General features: G+C 42.1%; 1 protein-coding gene across 2 annotated transcripts in view; it reads left to right on the top strand.

Annotated features, from left to right (window-relative positions):
* Positions 1–15,828, top strand: part of SPRED2 (sprouty related EVH1 domain containing 2) — a 110,508-nt gene that overhangs the window by 42,429 nt on the left and 52,251 nt on the right. The window contains exon 1 of one of the 2 annotated variants that reach the window (XM_012764948.2): positions 1–15,828. This exon is cut by the window's left edge and continues 18,414 nt beyond it. The exons of the other annotated variant lie outside the window; for it this stretch is intronic. Coding sequence (XP_012620402.2) covers positions 15,812–15,828 — 17 coding nt within the window. The 5' untranslated portion in view covers positions 1–15,811. 2 annotated transcript variants of the gene reach the window in all.

Raw genomic sequence — 15,828 nt, 5'->3', positions numbered from 1 at the left:
GGTGGGGGGAATTCCACTGGTTTTTGAAAGTCCCAAATTATTCCCTGTTACAAGGAGGAGTTTCACACTGACTTCAGAGGTCTAGGAAGAACCCATTGAATTGTACAGTTATCCTTTGCTAGAGGCTATTATGTGGGAACGTCTCTCTGCTTGGGCACCTGTGTCATTAGCCAGTGAAGCAGCCCTTCACTGAGCCACCTCATGCTTTTGCCACATTTTGCCCTCCCGGCCATCTGGCATATACTGAACCTTTGCTGGCATAATTGATGTAGGAGTCAACATTTATTAAGTGCTCGATGCGTACAGGCACTTTGCAAAGTGCCTTTTTACATGTATAGTTAACTAGCATAGTAAACTCCAAGATACCCCAGAGGAGAAACTCCAGTTTCCCCATTTTGCAGATAGAGAAACTACAGTTTAGAAAGATGAAATAAGTTGTCCAAGAACTCAATAGCTAGAAATCGGTGGAGCTTGGAGTGCAGCTTGGGCTGTGCAACTCCATCGCTGAGTGTTTTAACTGTTAAGTTGTTACTGTGCACTTCCCAGACCGGCCTGTGTGTATATTGTGCCATTCTGCACGAGCATTTGATTATTATCGAGATGCCTGCTGGTGCAGGCTGGGGCATGACACCAGGGGAGGGTTCAGTCCTGGGTTGCTAAACCTGCTGAGCTAAGCGCTGAGGGGCACTGAACTCCTGAGCTTTGCTGGGAGGATATACCCTCTTGCATGGCTTTTAAAATGCTGTGTGCTGCAGCAGCTTCTCCCCATGTAGCTGTAGTGTCCAGTGGAGGGTCCCGGGCAGGCTGGAAAGAGGTTTGATTTGGCCTTTCCAGAGTATCCTGCAGCTGTTAATGTTGGCAGAGGGGGGCAGCTCCACTGCTGGCTAACTCAGCAGCGAGGTCTGGAAATGAGCAAAGGGGTAGGAGCCACGTGTTCCGGAGTCAGGCTGCTTGTCTGGTCCCACCTCTCGATGGCTTCATAGGTTGGGGCTCTTCATTCTTTGGAAATGAAGCAGTTTCCCCAGCTCTAAAATGGGCATACTAATGTACCTACCTCAGAGAACTGCTATAAGAATTAAAGAGGACACATGAAGGCAGAGTTTATTTGGCACATCTGGTAAATATGTCAGCTAATATTTCATTATGATTACCATTAATGCCATTTAATGCTCTTTGATGGAGCACAGTTCCTTATATGTAAGTAGAGATACATATAAATTTAATTTTTGTTGTTTTAAGGCAAACACGTCAGAGCAGAGCATGAACCTTTGTATTTGAATGTTGTCTCTTAAATCTCACCTCAAGAGGCTCCACTCTCACCTTGATCTCATAGCCATTTGCTTGAAACATTTTCAGAAGCCTCTTTGGAACTCTTTTCAAAGAAAAAGATAGTGGGGGGCCATACTTGCCAATACTAAATATTTATCTTGTGAAGGTAAATTTTTAAGTTTAGAACTAGCCCTAAGTTCATTAGAGCTAAAGTTTGGTAAGTCGAGAACAAAACTTTGAAATGATGGATCCACTATAAGTTTAAAAAATGATGCTTAGTTAACAATAAGGGTGGATTGTTTTAATTTTTATTAAATGGCTGGCTCATTCTATGTAAGACTGGCATTGAAGGCAGAAGAAGGGATTCAAGCAGCTTTTAACTTGGGGCAACATCTCTGGAATGCTAGTAGAGTCTCCTAGGACAAAAGTTTTAAAGGCATGGATTTGGAGGTGAATGGGCAGTATGGAGTGAGATCTGTAAGGTTGCGTTTTTGGACTAAAAATTAGTCTTATTTACACCTACACTATTAAGTAACACCAGCAGCTGAGTTGGCCTTGCATTTGGGGCTTGTGCAACTGTGAATGGGGCTATTGCAGAGAAAGTTCCCTGCATCCAAGGAGTAAAGGCCAAAACCTGACTTTTGACCTCAGTTGATTTGCATGCTGGGTGTGTTTACACCTTGCGATATACAGAATTCAAATCTGTAAATGTGAGTGTGTGTCAAGGGAAGGGCCCGCAGGTCAGTATCCTCAGCAAGGACTTTAAAGCTGAGTGGGCAAAAAACACCCGTCCTTGTATAATGCCACGGACTGCGTAGCTAGAAAGCAACAGCCGGTTGGGGCTCACCTGGGTGGAGGAAGAGTACATGTCCCCGTGGAAAACGATGAAGGAAAGTGCTAATGTTTTGCTTCTTCAGGCTCATGATGTGACTAATAGGTTCATCCAGGAAGACAGAGTGACCAAGCAACTTTTTGATTATTTCCTACAGGTGGAAACGAGAGGTGCCATGTTCATTATTCCTAAAGTATATCTTGGAGAACATAGTTGTGGAAAAAGTGAGGGACTTTGGAGTTTGGCTGGGTCAAACTCCAGCTCTGCTCTCTTTTGCTGTGTTGACTCAAGCATGACTAAGATTTCATGGGCCTTGTTTGTCTCATCTGTATAGTAGGAACACAATTACACCTCAGGGTTGTGAGAGGGTCACAGGAGTAATATATATGAGGGGCCGCAACAGGCTCCCCCAAGCCTCTGAGAATGACACCAGAATTAACCCCCTTGCCACAATAAAGTAGGCAGAGGCTCCTAGTGGCACAGCAGAGGATGCCGCCTGCTGCAGGAAAATCTCCTGGTCCCTTCTGAAGGAGCTTCTGTCCTTGAGGATCGCTGATACCTCTCTGCTTGAATAAGCCTACTTGTTAGGGCTCCAGTGCTCAGCAGCTATAACAGATTTCACTGCTTAAGATCCTTCAGCCTCTGGAAACAGGAGTTTGTTGTTTGTTTTGTTTTGTTTTTTTGTAGCCAACACAGGTTGGTCTCAACAAGATGCACATTAGCACTTAGTGCTCAGCTGGGTGAGAGGGAGGTGGTCAATGGAATGCAGTCCTGATATTGTTAACGGTCACCTCCCACCTGGATTTAAAGTAGGCCCAGCTTCTGGTTTTAATCTATTTGCTAAGTCCCTAGTTTTTGATCCAGCTCTAGTGTCCTCCTTGATTGCACCACTAATTTAGGGAAGCATGGCCTGGACCCCAGACTTGGGGGCCCTGGAAAGACAGATAAGCAGGCTGAAGAGGTCACAGGAAAGCTTGGCAGAGAGCATCCAGTGCTCCCATCCTTTCACACTTAGCCCTGCCTTCTTCCTGAACCAACCTGTTAAGTTCTTGGAATATTAATTCTCAAATTTCACTGTACATTAGAATTACTTGGGGAACTTTAAAAAATCCAGAAATAAATTCAGGCTGCACCCCAAACAATTAAATTAGGTGCCAATTAAAACAACAAAAATCCTCCCAGGTGATTCCAGCGTGCAGCCAGGTTTGAGAACCAATGTCTTAGTTGATGAAATGAAAAATCTTCTGGTGGGGTTACTTACTGAGTTGACTTGCCTTTGTGTGGTCACTAACGCTGTCCTCTGCAGATCATCCAGGGCAGAGGTGTCACCCCTATGGAGCCAAATTGCCTGTTCTGGTCACCAGTGAGGTCTTGGTGACATACAGCTATTATAACAGCCCTTTCTTTCTTTTCGCTTTGAAATGTTTTAAACATTCACAAAGGTATTAATAGAATAGTATCGTGCCCCCATCATGTACCCATCATCACCCAGCTGTCATTCATGTCCCCTCCACCCCACCACACACACTTTTTATTGGGAGGGGGTGAGCTGGAGTATTTTAAAGCAAATCCCAGACATCATTTCATCCATAAATATTTTAATATGTATCTCTGCAAGATAAGGACTTTAAAAAGATAACCACAATACCATTATCACATCTGAGAAAATTAACAGTAATATGCACCTCTGAAAAGAGGTGTAAATGGCATTTGTCTCAGCTGATGTTCATGGGATGGTTTCTTTCCTCTTTACCTTTCCTTAGCCTATCTGGTGGGACCTCAACATGTTACAGAGGAAATGCTAATTAAGGCCCAGGCCACAATCACTTCTGTGCTCTGCTCCTGCTTGAAGGCATGTTCCCTTTGGTAAACTTAGAATAGAACCTTCAGGATGCATGTGGAAAGAGAGTATGAGTCAGCTCCATGGACAGCTTAGAATTGCCTGCTCCTTTCCTGGAGGCTGTGGCTGAGAAGAGCTGGGACTGCCTCCTGGGCTGCTCTCTGGGCTCTACTGAGGGGTGCTGCCTTGATAGTTAGTTACCTGGGGAATCATCTGGGACTTGTGTTGTGATGGAGGGAGCAGCCGACACCAGTTCAGCCCTGTGTCCCTCGGAGGGCAGATGGCTCTGTGTGGCCTTACCTCCAGCTGGACCTTTGAGTTCAGGTCCAATGGAGACCAGGAAAGGAGGGGGTTACTTTCTGCCCTCTGAGCTAGCATCTGCCACCTCACCAGTCAGGGCATTGGCACATTGCCCTCCTCCATGAGATAGAGTGCTATTAGAATTTAACACATTAACTACCATGTAAGTTGTATTTAACTTAGGCTAGTTTTGAGCCTGGAACCTCATGAAGCATATGTAACTCACATGTCTCTTTCTTTACCTTGGGAGCCACGTGAACTATTTTTCTATTAAATTAGAAAGGATTATTTTGTTTTCACAGTTTTTATTGTTTTCTTAATAAAATACCGTGGCCCCAAAGAAAAATTTTCTTTCTAGTGCAGTAGTCAGTGTATTAAATGGGCGGATGCCTGGATAGCCCCAGCTTGAATGGGTGAGGCTTTGGGGAGGTTGGCAAGAGGAGGATAAGGATGGAATATGGGCACCCTAAATAATCAAACTCTGTCTCACTCCCTCCACAAATACTCAGTGGGAGCCTACTACATATGCATCATACATTTTCCTAACCCAACAAGTCAAAGTCTCATTTTTCCATAGCTTTTTTTTCCTTTCTTTCTTTAGAAAGGCTTTGTCTTGATTTTGGATGGATTTGCAGTTAAGGTTTTCTTTCTTCTGTCTTTGTATCATGGTCAGGTGGTTACAGAGCCCTAAACAAGAATATTAATCTGTAAATACAACTCTAATATATAAGGTTATTCATCACAGGATTGTTTTTAATAGCAAAGGTTTGGAAAACCTTAAATGCTCATTAATAAGTGGCTGGTTAAATAAATCATGGTATATATCCTAATAGTGGAATATTGTACAGATATAAAAAGGAAATGAATTAGTTATCTATGTTCCAATATGGAAAGATCTTCAGGAGATAAAAAGCAAGATTCAGAACATATGAATAATATGCTACCTTTTTTGTGAAAAGAGGGGGTGGGGGAGAATACATATTTATATTTGCATAAACCCTTGGAAGGATACACAGAAAAACTTTTAAGAGGTGGCTGCTATTGGCTTGTTGGGTGGGCGAGGGAATGGGGCAGATGGAAAGTAGTGGGAGTATGCCCTTTTTATATTTTGATTTATGAATCAAATGAATGTGTTACCTATACAGCGTAAATTAAAAAGAAAAAACATATCTATACTTACATTGTGCAGATAAGCAGATAAGTTAGTGGCTTTATTATGCCCTGGTTAATCTGTTTTATGAGCTTCTGACCATTGCTTATCCAGACTTAAACATCCCAGAATCTGCTCTGAAATGGACCAGTGAGACTGTGGCCAGTCCCTGGAATGTGTGACCTACCCTTCCCACAATGCCTTGCTCAGCAACAGATTATAAATGTTTGGTTCTATTCTGAAGCCCATGGGCTTTTCCCCTTCCTCACCCTGAAATATAAACTGAGCTGATAACATCTAAAGTTATCAGTTAACTGAAGGGGATAGGGAAGGCAGATGCCTGAGCCCTCCAACACAGTTGTCTACTGCTGTCTTCTGAGGAGGAGGCATGGCAGGAGGACCTAAGAGTTGGGAGCATGGCTTCCTTTCCCACTCCAGTCTCCTTGTGCAGTCTTTTGCTTATCCATTGGCATCCTATGCACCATATTGTCCGTATGTTTGTGTTTATTTCCAGCTTCTCCTGAGTGGTAGCAAAATCCCTTTGAGCTGAATTAGTCCCCCGCTGGTAGCTTTGGAATGTTCAAATGTTAAGACTTGCTCTTCACAGTCTGAACATTCTAATCATCAGGGACAGTTCCTCCAGGGCTCACAGGAAACAAACAAATGAAATCCATGGAACCCCTTTCTCCCTCTTGAATGGAGAAAGAGAGGCATCGATCTTTGGGGAGACTTGAAACAAAAGAACATATGAGAGTGAACCTTGTTTTAAAAGTGTTCTGAAAGATGAAATTCGAGGACACCGAGGATCTGTTCTTAGCTCTGCCACAAATGTACCTTTTCTGTTTTTTTCTAGTTTGTATATTACTATTTGGTTTTCAGTCTATAAAATAGGTGGTGCCCATATTCATTGTCCATTCCCTCTGCTCTTCCCTCTTAGCCATCTGATGCTTATTTTAATGAAACTTAAGAGCTATCTTTTTAAAATAGCAGCTAAGTGAAGAGAGTGGGTAAACCCTGTTCCCTGGATTCTTTTTCTTCCTTAAATGAGTACTGATCAGGGAGGTTGAGGTTTGGTCAGGGGCTTCTTATCTCTCCCACAGGTCTCTGCCTCTTTTGCATAGAGCTGAAAATCACATGCAGTCATAGCTACCAACTTGAAAGTTCTGTAGGAGACCTGTATACAAGCCTTCGCCTTTTCCTCCAGTGTTGAGAAGGACTGATGTTTCTGTGACAGAGCACCAGATGAAGTAGTTGGCTAGCATTTAGGAGCCATGTTGAAAATGAGTCTGTCCTGTGTCTTTAAACACTAAAGTCACATCAGACATGGCAAGGCACATGTACCAGAAGAGGCATGTGGACAGGGGCCCCCAAATCTTAGCCAAGTCCAGGGTATGTGTTCTCTTGGAGGAAGGGCCTCTACTCTCTTTAAATGTTCTCAGGCTCTTGCTTCCGTTCTCTTGCTGAGTGTGTGTTATTGAATTTGGAAGGTTAACTATTCATATATATGAGACTCTCCTTTAAGGCACTCAGCTACCATACAGAGCAAGGTTCTTTTCCTGAGTGAGATACTTTGGGTACCCTCCTTCCTACCCCTCTCCCAGCAAGTTTTATTATGATCACTCTTGGGAGTTCCTGAGAGAAGGAGATACTTGAAACAAGTTGGATGCTCTCCAAATGTGCCTTCCCTACACAGAATTCAGGTACACCGTGGGGAGGAAGTTGAGGCCAAAGTCAGTGATTTGTAAGCCTTATCTGATAGTTTCTCAATCTGTTGACCAGTGAGCCCTGACTCAGTGTCACTTGCCCTATTTTTAAAATTTCTGATAGAGCTAAAATGTTTATGGCAAAGCCAGAAAGAACTTTGAAAGTATTGAGTAACTTTGACTGCCCTTCTGATGATTTATTTAACCTGGTGCCTGAGAATTCTAGTCCATGTAAATATCCTAGCCACAGTCTTCTACTTTTCTTGTTCTAGAATCATCTCTAATTGATTGCTTTTCAGAAACAATGTAAACAATGTGACAGAATTTAGGGATGATTTTGGTTTTAGCTAGGTAGCTAATTCTTAGTAAGGAATGGTGGACTTAAGAGCCTGAAGTTTGGGGCCCAGTTCTGCTCCTACAACTACATTTTAACAAGGAACTTGATCGCTGGCTTTAGTTTTTTCATCTGTTAAGTGCGGTCAATCTGAAACTAGGTACTGTAAGGTCCATTTTAGAATTTTAGGCTGCTCTTTGTAGTTAATCTCTAAGGTCTATAAGGTATGAAACCCAGGAGTTTTTTATTTGCCCCTCTGGGGAGCTGAACTAAAACAGGAGGAAAAAAATCTTGCTAAGCTCTGTGCACAATACTTTTTGTTTTTATCAGGCATGCATAAATAGAAAATAGGAGAATATTATTTCCTAGTCACTTTTTTGATGGGATCTGGACAGTGGCGAGGAAAGTACATTAAATTAGCAAACATGCATCACATACTGTGGATGCCTGTAATACTCTTAAATTCTCCCACCTACCTACCTATCATTTCAGGTGAATGTTTTTCTTTGCATTTCTTAAATTTTCTACAGTGAGTTTATGCTAGTGTAAATGAAGAAAAAAATGCATATTACAAAAGTTTTCTGTCATCTTTCTGTCATTTTCTGTCCTCATATAATAATCATCTTTGCCCCCTGTTTAAGCCTACAAAGGCTAATCTGAGTTTGCTTATTGAATGAATGAAAGAAACCCAGTTTACTGAGGATTTACCACATGCCAAAAACTGGGCTTCAAAAGAAAAAGAAGAAGAACCTTCTCTGGAGAACCTCAAGTCCAATGGCAAAGATGAGATGGAAGCCATAACAAAATGTTGTCATTATGGTGCTGATCCCTATGAGGATAGGGAAGAGAATATGCTAGACTCCATCTCCCTATCTTGGGTCTTCGTTTGGGATACAAGTCCTGTGTAATTCAAAGGCTCAGCACTTGCATGTGATATAATCATAGCTAATGTTGACATTAGCTGCTGCTGTTGACTAATGTTTGTTTTTAAGGAAAAGTCAGTTCTAGCTTTGGGGTGAGATCTGCATCCTTTTAGACTGGTGTGTAAGTTTGATCTGGTTGCTCAGATCCAGGGTCAGGGACATAACTTTCCTCCCAGCCTCTTGGTCTTGATCTACCAGCATTGCCCAGCTTTCCTTCCACTCCCCTCTTCTTTTTGGCTACTTGTGGTATTAGACATTTTTCTCATTTAGCTGTTTGTAGAATTTTTTTCACTCCTTGTAGAATTTTAGACCTTCAAGGGCTGGACTAGTTTTAACCCTACATTTTCTAGAGAAGGAAATCAAGGCACAAAGGAGCTAAATGACTCTTCCCAAGGTCATATAATTAGTGGCAAAGCCAAGTCAGTGCTACTGCCTCTCAGTAGAATGAATTTGCAGGATTTCTTTTTTTTTTTTTTTTTTGAGACAGTCTTGCTTTGTTGCCCAGGCTTTTTTTTTCCCCCCAGCATATTATGGGGGTACAGATTTTAAGGTTTCAATAAATGCCCATTCCCCCCCTCCCCCCACAAGTCTGAGTCTGCAGCATGACCATCCCCCAGATGGTACACATCTCACTCATTAAATATGTATATACCCGCCCCCCTCCCCTCCCACCTACCCAATACCCTATTACTGTAGTACCTATGTGTCCACTTAGGTGCTGCTCAGTTAATACCAATTTGCTGGTGAGTATATGCGGTGCTTGTTTTTCCATTCTTGGGAAACTTCACTTAATAGTATGGGTTCCAGCTCTAACCAGGAAAATATAAGAGGTGCTATATCACTGTTGTTTCTTAGAGCTAAATGGTACTCCATGGTATACATATACCACATTTTATTAATCCATTCTTGGATTGATGGGCACTTGATGTTGCCCAGGCTTGAGTGAGTGCCATGGCGTCAGCCTAGCTCACAGCAACCTCAAACTCCTGGGCTCAAGCAATCCTGCTGCCTCAGCCTCCCGAGTAGCTGGGACTACAGGCATGCGCCATCATGCCCGGCTAATTTTTTCTATATATATTAGTTGGCCAATTAATTTGTTTCTATTTATAGTAGAGACGGGGTCTCGCTCTTGCTCAGGCTGGTTTTGAACTCCTGACCTTGAGCAATCCTCCCGCCTCGGCCTCCCAGAGTACTAGGATTACAGGTGTGATCGGCCGAATTTGCAGGATTTCTAACTCCATTAATTTTGTACTGTTTGCTTGGGTGAATGATTAAAAATATTGTTGAGCGTTCTCAGAAGAGATTTTCATTTCCACAGCTGAGTATCTGTATAGCCATCTGATAGAGATGGCTTCTAGGTGGAGGTTTTCTTAGCTAGGAAGCTACCATTGTCTTGGTTACGTTTTTTGTGGCTAGCATGAAGATAAGCCATAGATTTCTCTCCTGAGGACTGCCCCTAGAATTATACAGCCTTTGAGCAGCTTCAGGTCTGATTCTGGCCTGAAGGTAGGGAAAACAACAGAGTGGGCTGAGCTAGCCTGAATGGCAGATTTAGGTCCAGCCCGCTCAGTCCATGCAATGAGTATATGTTAGGCCAGGGGTCCTCAAACTTTTTAAACAGGGGGCCAGTTCACTGTCCCTCAGACTGTTGGGCGGCCAGACTATAGTTTAAAAAAAAACTATGAACAAATTCTTATACACACTGCACATATCTTATTTTGAAGTAAAAAAACAAACGGGCAAAAACACCCACATGTGGCCCTCGGGCCATAGTTTGAGGACGCCTGCCTTAGGCAATAGGCCATCCAACCTTGAGCAGATTTTAAGCACAGACCTCATCGTTCAGTCTGGTGGATGCTAAATACATTACATGGTCACCCCCTAGTACTCCCTTTATCCCCTTTCCAAGTCTTGAGCCAGCCTCATTCCCTGAACTTTAAGTTCCACCTCTTGATCAAGATGTGGTTTCTCTCTGCAACCCAGATCTCTGGAGAGGCCAGGCATTGCCTTGGTTGGTCCTCAGCTTTCCTTTGCCAGGCTGGAAGGGGAAACTGGTCTTCATAGACCCCTGGCTATCCGGAGACTCTGATCAGCATCCTGAACACTCTAACCATTCTCTCCTCTTTGCTAATCAAAGCCCCTGGCTCCTGCCATAATTTCTCAGCATTACTTTCCCATATTTCTAAGGTATTTCGGGTTCCTTCTCCCTCTCTCATCAGTCCTGCCCGATCATGTAATATACTGTGCTAGAAAAATTCAGACAATTTAGGCAAAGTCTGGCAATTAGCTCAGCCCCCTAATTTTTCTCTACACAGGCCAGGAACATTTGTGAGTATGATGATATAACCATATGGAGCACCCCACACAGAGGGCATTGGGTGAATGTGAGTTCCCTTTGCCTTTCCTTATAAAACCTGGGCTGAGGAGTTCGAGGCTGCAGTGAGCTGTGATCTCACCACTGCACCCCAATAACCTAAGGTGAAACCGTAGTGCTAGCTCTGAAAGGTCCTCACATTATAGGGTCTCTTATTTTTTAAAACAACCTGCTTAGCATAGTAGCCCATATGCATTATATCAGTGCAGGTCTCCTGCCTCTGGCCAAGCTGAACGTTCCCAAATTGAAAATGAGCTTTGTTAGGGAGCTTTATTTTGCCCCTCCTGCCAGCCAGTTACACTTAAATTAGCATGGCTGAAAACTGACTTGGCTTGAAGTGAGGTTTGTCACTGTGCATACTATCTCTGAAATCCTGCTCTGTAAGGTAATGACAGAATCATCTGCCTCCACCTCTTCCCGGACCAGCCTCACCATTCATGCCAGTGTTTAACAAGGCCTTGCTCTATGGATTGACTTCTAAAAAATATTGATCTTTGCCAGCAAGGCAGCAAGTGACCACCAGAAAGTCTGTGTATATCTAAGTACACCTCAGATTTAATCTGTCCAAACAGCTGGCTAAGACTTTTTTTTTTTAAGAGACCGTAAATGAAAGCAGTTAGAATGGTTTCTTTTGTTCAAATTCCCCCTCCCAGAGACCAGTCCCAGGAGTCCCTTCACCTGCATTATCCATTAATGCTGTGAGTTCATTTTTCCCAAATAAACAAGCTTTCCTGCCAGAGAAAATACGCAGTATGATTAGATACAGGGATGTCCCAGGATCTGATTTTGAAACGTGTTCTTCATGTTTCTGGGTTGACCCTCAGTCTCCTTACTGGGCTCTTGTTGGCAGTGACAGTGTCATTGCAGCCCTAATTTCTGAAGGCCCCTTGCTGCTTTATTAATCCTTTATGTGGCGATCCAGCCTTCTTGAAAGCATCGTTCGTTTCTGTTTGCTCAGTTTCCTGAATGCCTCTTCCAGATCATCTTTCACCTCTTGCCTCAACCTCTGGGGATACATGTGGTTTCTACATAATGCACAGATATGACTTGGGGGAGGGGAGTCATGGCTATGGACTCACACACTTCAGCTGGGGGTCACTGGACTCTGAAATAGGGGAGGTACTCTTTGAGTGGGCAGGTCAGGAAAGAGGCCAAAAGACCAATAGGCAAGCTCAGGCTCTGTAGATTTCCCCACCCGCCATGAGACAGGGAGCTGTGTGCATGTGATGCATTGTAAGGAAAGTGTGAGCTACAGCTCATGTGGACCAAATGACCATAAATAACACTTATGTATCTGATTCTGAATTGGGACATTAATCAGAATAAGAGACCAACGACCAAATCTTCTATAGGGAAAAGACCTGGTTCTTCATCTACCTAAATGTTGATCACCAGGGATCAATAAACTTTTTCTATAAAGGTATAGTGAATATTTTCAGCTATGGGACCAGATGGTTTCTGTCACAGCTGCTCAACTCTGCCTTTGTAGTTCTCAAGCAGCCATAGACAGTATATAAACAGAGTGGTGGCTGGCCATAATGTGCCCACACCTGAGTCTAAATTCATTAAACTTACAAACATCCTCATGATTGTTTCATAAACTGATGACTGTTCTGTATGTGGCCAGGCCATATGCTAAATACTTGTTGGGAATTATCACATTTGTCTCATTCAAAACAATTCTGTGAGGTTATTAATAGTATGTCCATTTTACAGATAAGGAAACAGAGGCTTAGAGAAGTTAAATAGTATAACTATAGGCAGGGCTAGATTTTGAACAAAGACAGCTTGACTCTAAGCTCGTGCTTTATACCATTTCATAGTACAGTCTACAATACTTAAATAATTAATATCTATATTCACTTCTAGATCTTGACATTAGCCAGTATTTGGATCTTAGCAAAAAAAAAAAAAGTACAGATAATTGCTTTAAAACCCTTGTAAATTAATACATGCAAGAGTTTGAAAAATAATTGTCCATTAGAAAGTTACCAGAAACTGGGGGCTATGTTCTACTGTCTTCCCTGGGCTAGTTTTGCTTCTTACCTCCCAAAGATCAGTGGTAGGAAATAAGTACACGAAGGCCCAAGGAACTCAGAGGCAAAAGACAGCCAGACTGGGTTCCAGGTCCTAAGACCTCGTGCTCTGAAAATGGCAAGATAGAGCTGGGCCTGGAGCAAGCTACTGTCCTTGGCAGGGCCGCCAGCCCATTGCATACACAGGTGCAGGCTCCTGGGCTGCCGTTGATGGAGACACAGTTCACTCTAGTATGGTCAGGGGAGACTGGATAATCAAGATAATTCAAGTTTTTTTCTGACTAGTGGTGGTCATTGGCACACAGGTTGACCAAATAGAAATGTCCATTAAAAATAGCAGAAACCATGTTTGGGTATCTTTTATAAGAAGTAAACTATGTTCTGAAGAAAACTTGGAGTAAAAGATCAGGAAAAGAGTAGTCCATATGCTATCACCTCTAGCAATGTTTCTTTCCCAAAGTTCTTTCTTCAGACTCATTGGCATGGTGATAGGTTCTGGGGGTGGGATTTCTGTGGTCCAGTAAATTTGGGAACTGCCAGGCTAAACAAACTTAAACAGTATTCTCAAGGATACAGTATGTTGTTTTCCCAAAATGTATGTTTGGGTTTCGTGTGTGTGTGTGTGTGTGTGTGTGTGTGTGTGTGTGTGTGTCCCCTCTTAAAAGGCTGTTTTTGGGAACACTCTTTGAGAAACCCTAACCCAGAGGCATTTCCCAGTGTTAACATTTTGGTAAATTTCTTTATGGTCCAAGAGTTTTTAAGTGGGTAGATTATCAGCAGGAGCAACCATGGTGGCTATTAAATCCATTTAAAAAAAATTTTTTTTGTAACAAGAGGTTATGTATTTTTTCTCCTTGTGTTTGTGAGTGTTTAACTTATTTTGAAATATTTTATACTTACAGAAAAATTGCAAGAACACAAAGGACTCCTATAACCAACTCTCCATTTGTTAACATTTACCATTTTTGCCTTATTCTCAATCTTTGTGTTTGTGTGTACCACATTATTATTGCTCTGATTTTTGTATTTTTAATTAGTGAAATCTGAATTAAAATCCTTTAATGAACCACAGATTTATTTCTTGAAAATACTTATAGAAATTCAAATTAAGCTAGAAGTTTATTAATTTTCCCCAGTTTCTACTTGTGGCTTTAGGTACATTATGCTTTTTAAGTGTGTGAAAGGTTATAAAATTGCAGGGGAACATTTTGATAAGCCTGTAGTTTGCAGTCCTTATGAGGAAAGAATTTGTTTTAAAAAAAAGCCAAAGAAGTCTTCATTTCAGGCCCACACACAATCCTAATCAGTCTGGATTAGTGAAGTTTTAATTTGATGTTGTATGAGGGCTGTCCCATCCATTTGCACCCAGTTTGTGGCCCTGTTAGACAGCGTCGAGAATTGGAGTTGGCTGTTAGCTGAGGTGGGAGACTCAGCCTGAAATGCCCTCCCATGCTTTAGCTTCAGAACTAAAGGAATAGTGCAGGGGTTCTGGGCTTTAGTGATCTCTATTTTGAGTTTCTTGTGGTTACTTGTCGTGTTTTCACAACACATCAATGTGATTAGTTGTTTAAATGACATTTAATTTCAACAGTGGTTTCGTTTAATATACATTGGAGCTTCCATGCCTGAATTTTTTTTCAGCCATGAAATCAAAGCCCTCTACCACCTCCTCCTCCAGATGGTTTAAGTAACCCAATTTGAGCATTAAGTGAGTTGAGCAAACACTGTGCCACCTTACAAAGGGATTTGTTGGTGTAAGAGACTATGGAAGTGACTTACATAACCTCTCGTGGAGCCTTTCCAAAGCCATATAAGGAAGCTGGAAATAGTCACCTTTCCTTCATACTGTTAACAGTGAGCTCACGAACGAAGCCGGGTCTTGTGTCCTCAAAGAAAGCACAAGGAAACAGTCACCAGACAGCCTTGGGAGGAGAGGATGCCAGGCCTCTGTTCAGGGGGTTGATGCAACACTCACAATGGCCTTGGGACACATATCATACCTTCCGGCTGGAAGGCTAAAACAACTTCAAGTGCAGCTCCCACACCCACAGGCCACTTTGTCTCACTGTGTGAGTAGTGTCCCCCACTCACATGTGTGGTAGCTGCATACCTAACTAGAAAAACGCCTTGTTTGTGCATAAGTTAGATCATAGAGACTGAAAAAATTTTTTTAAATTTTTTAAAAACATTTTATTATGAAAATTTTTGAAGATACTCCAAAGAAGAGAGAAAAATACAGTCAACCTGCATGTATATATACTCACCACACAGATGCAGCAATTTATCGAGATTTTGCCACATTTCTTTAGCCCCTCCCCTTTTTATTTTTTTTTACTAAAATATTCACAATTCCGAGATAGCATATCACTTATCTCTGAGATACTTCAGTGTACCCCAATAAAAAGTAGACATTTTATAAACACAATGCCACTATCACACCTAACAAAATTAATCCAGGGACTAAAATTTTGATATTTAGTTTTTACATAGTCCCTGAAACTGGGTAACCTTACAACACAAGAATCAACACAGTCCATGCTTATACTAATTTAACTGATAATTTGAAAGAGGGGGATCCTTGCTCTTAATTCTGGACAAAATTATTCGGTTTAGGGATGCGGGTTGGTGAAGAACTTGCACTTGTGGTTCAACAGACCAATCTCAGGTATTGAGCTGTGCCATTTGCTTCCTGGGCATTTCATACTCTCATCAATGATTGATAATCATAACTTACAGGAATTTTTTTAAACAATATTTTAATTGGAAAAAGCATCTGTCAGCTGTCAGGCTTCCAGTTTCCACTTTTGAGAAGCAGGATGTTGAATGTGAGTAATGACACAACAGGCCTATAAAATGCGGACTAACCCTCGGATGAGTCATCCGGTACAATGCAGTATATTTGTCAAGGAGACTGAATCATATATGGGGGAAACCACTTCTCAGGCAGCCAGCTGGTTCTCAGGTCAGCAAGAGACGATCCATTTTTATCGGAAGCTTTATAGTAGCAATAATGCTAATACCCAGCACTTGGGCTCTACAATGTAGAGGAAATGGCATCGCCCAGCAG

The sequence above is a fragment of the Microcebus murinus genome, chromosome 3, assembly GCF_040939455.1.
Source record: "Microcebus murinus isolate Inina chromosome 3, M.murinus_Inina_mat1.0, whole genome shotgun sequence".
NCBI classification, from domain to species: domain Eukaryota; kingdom Metazoa; phylum Chordata; class Mammalia; order Primates; family Cheirogaleidae; genus Microcebus; species Microcebus murinus.
Note: the sequence above shows the minus strand (reverse complement) of the source record. Positions and strands in the feature narration are given on the sequence as shown.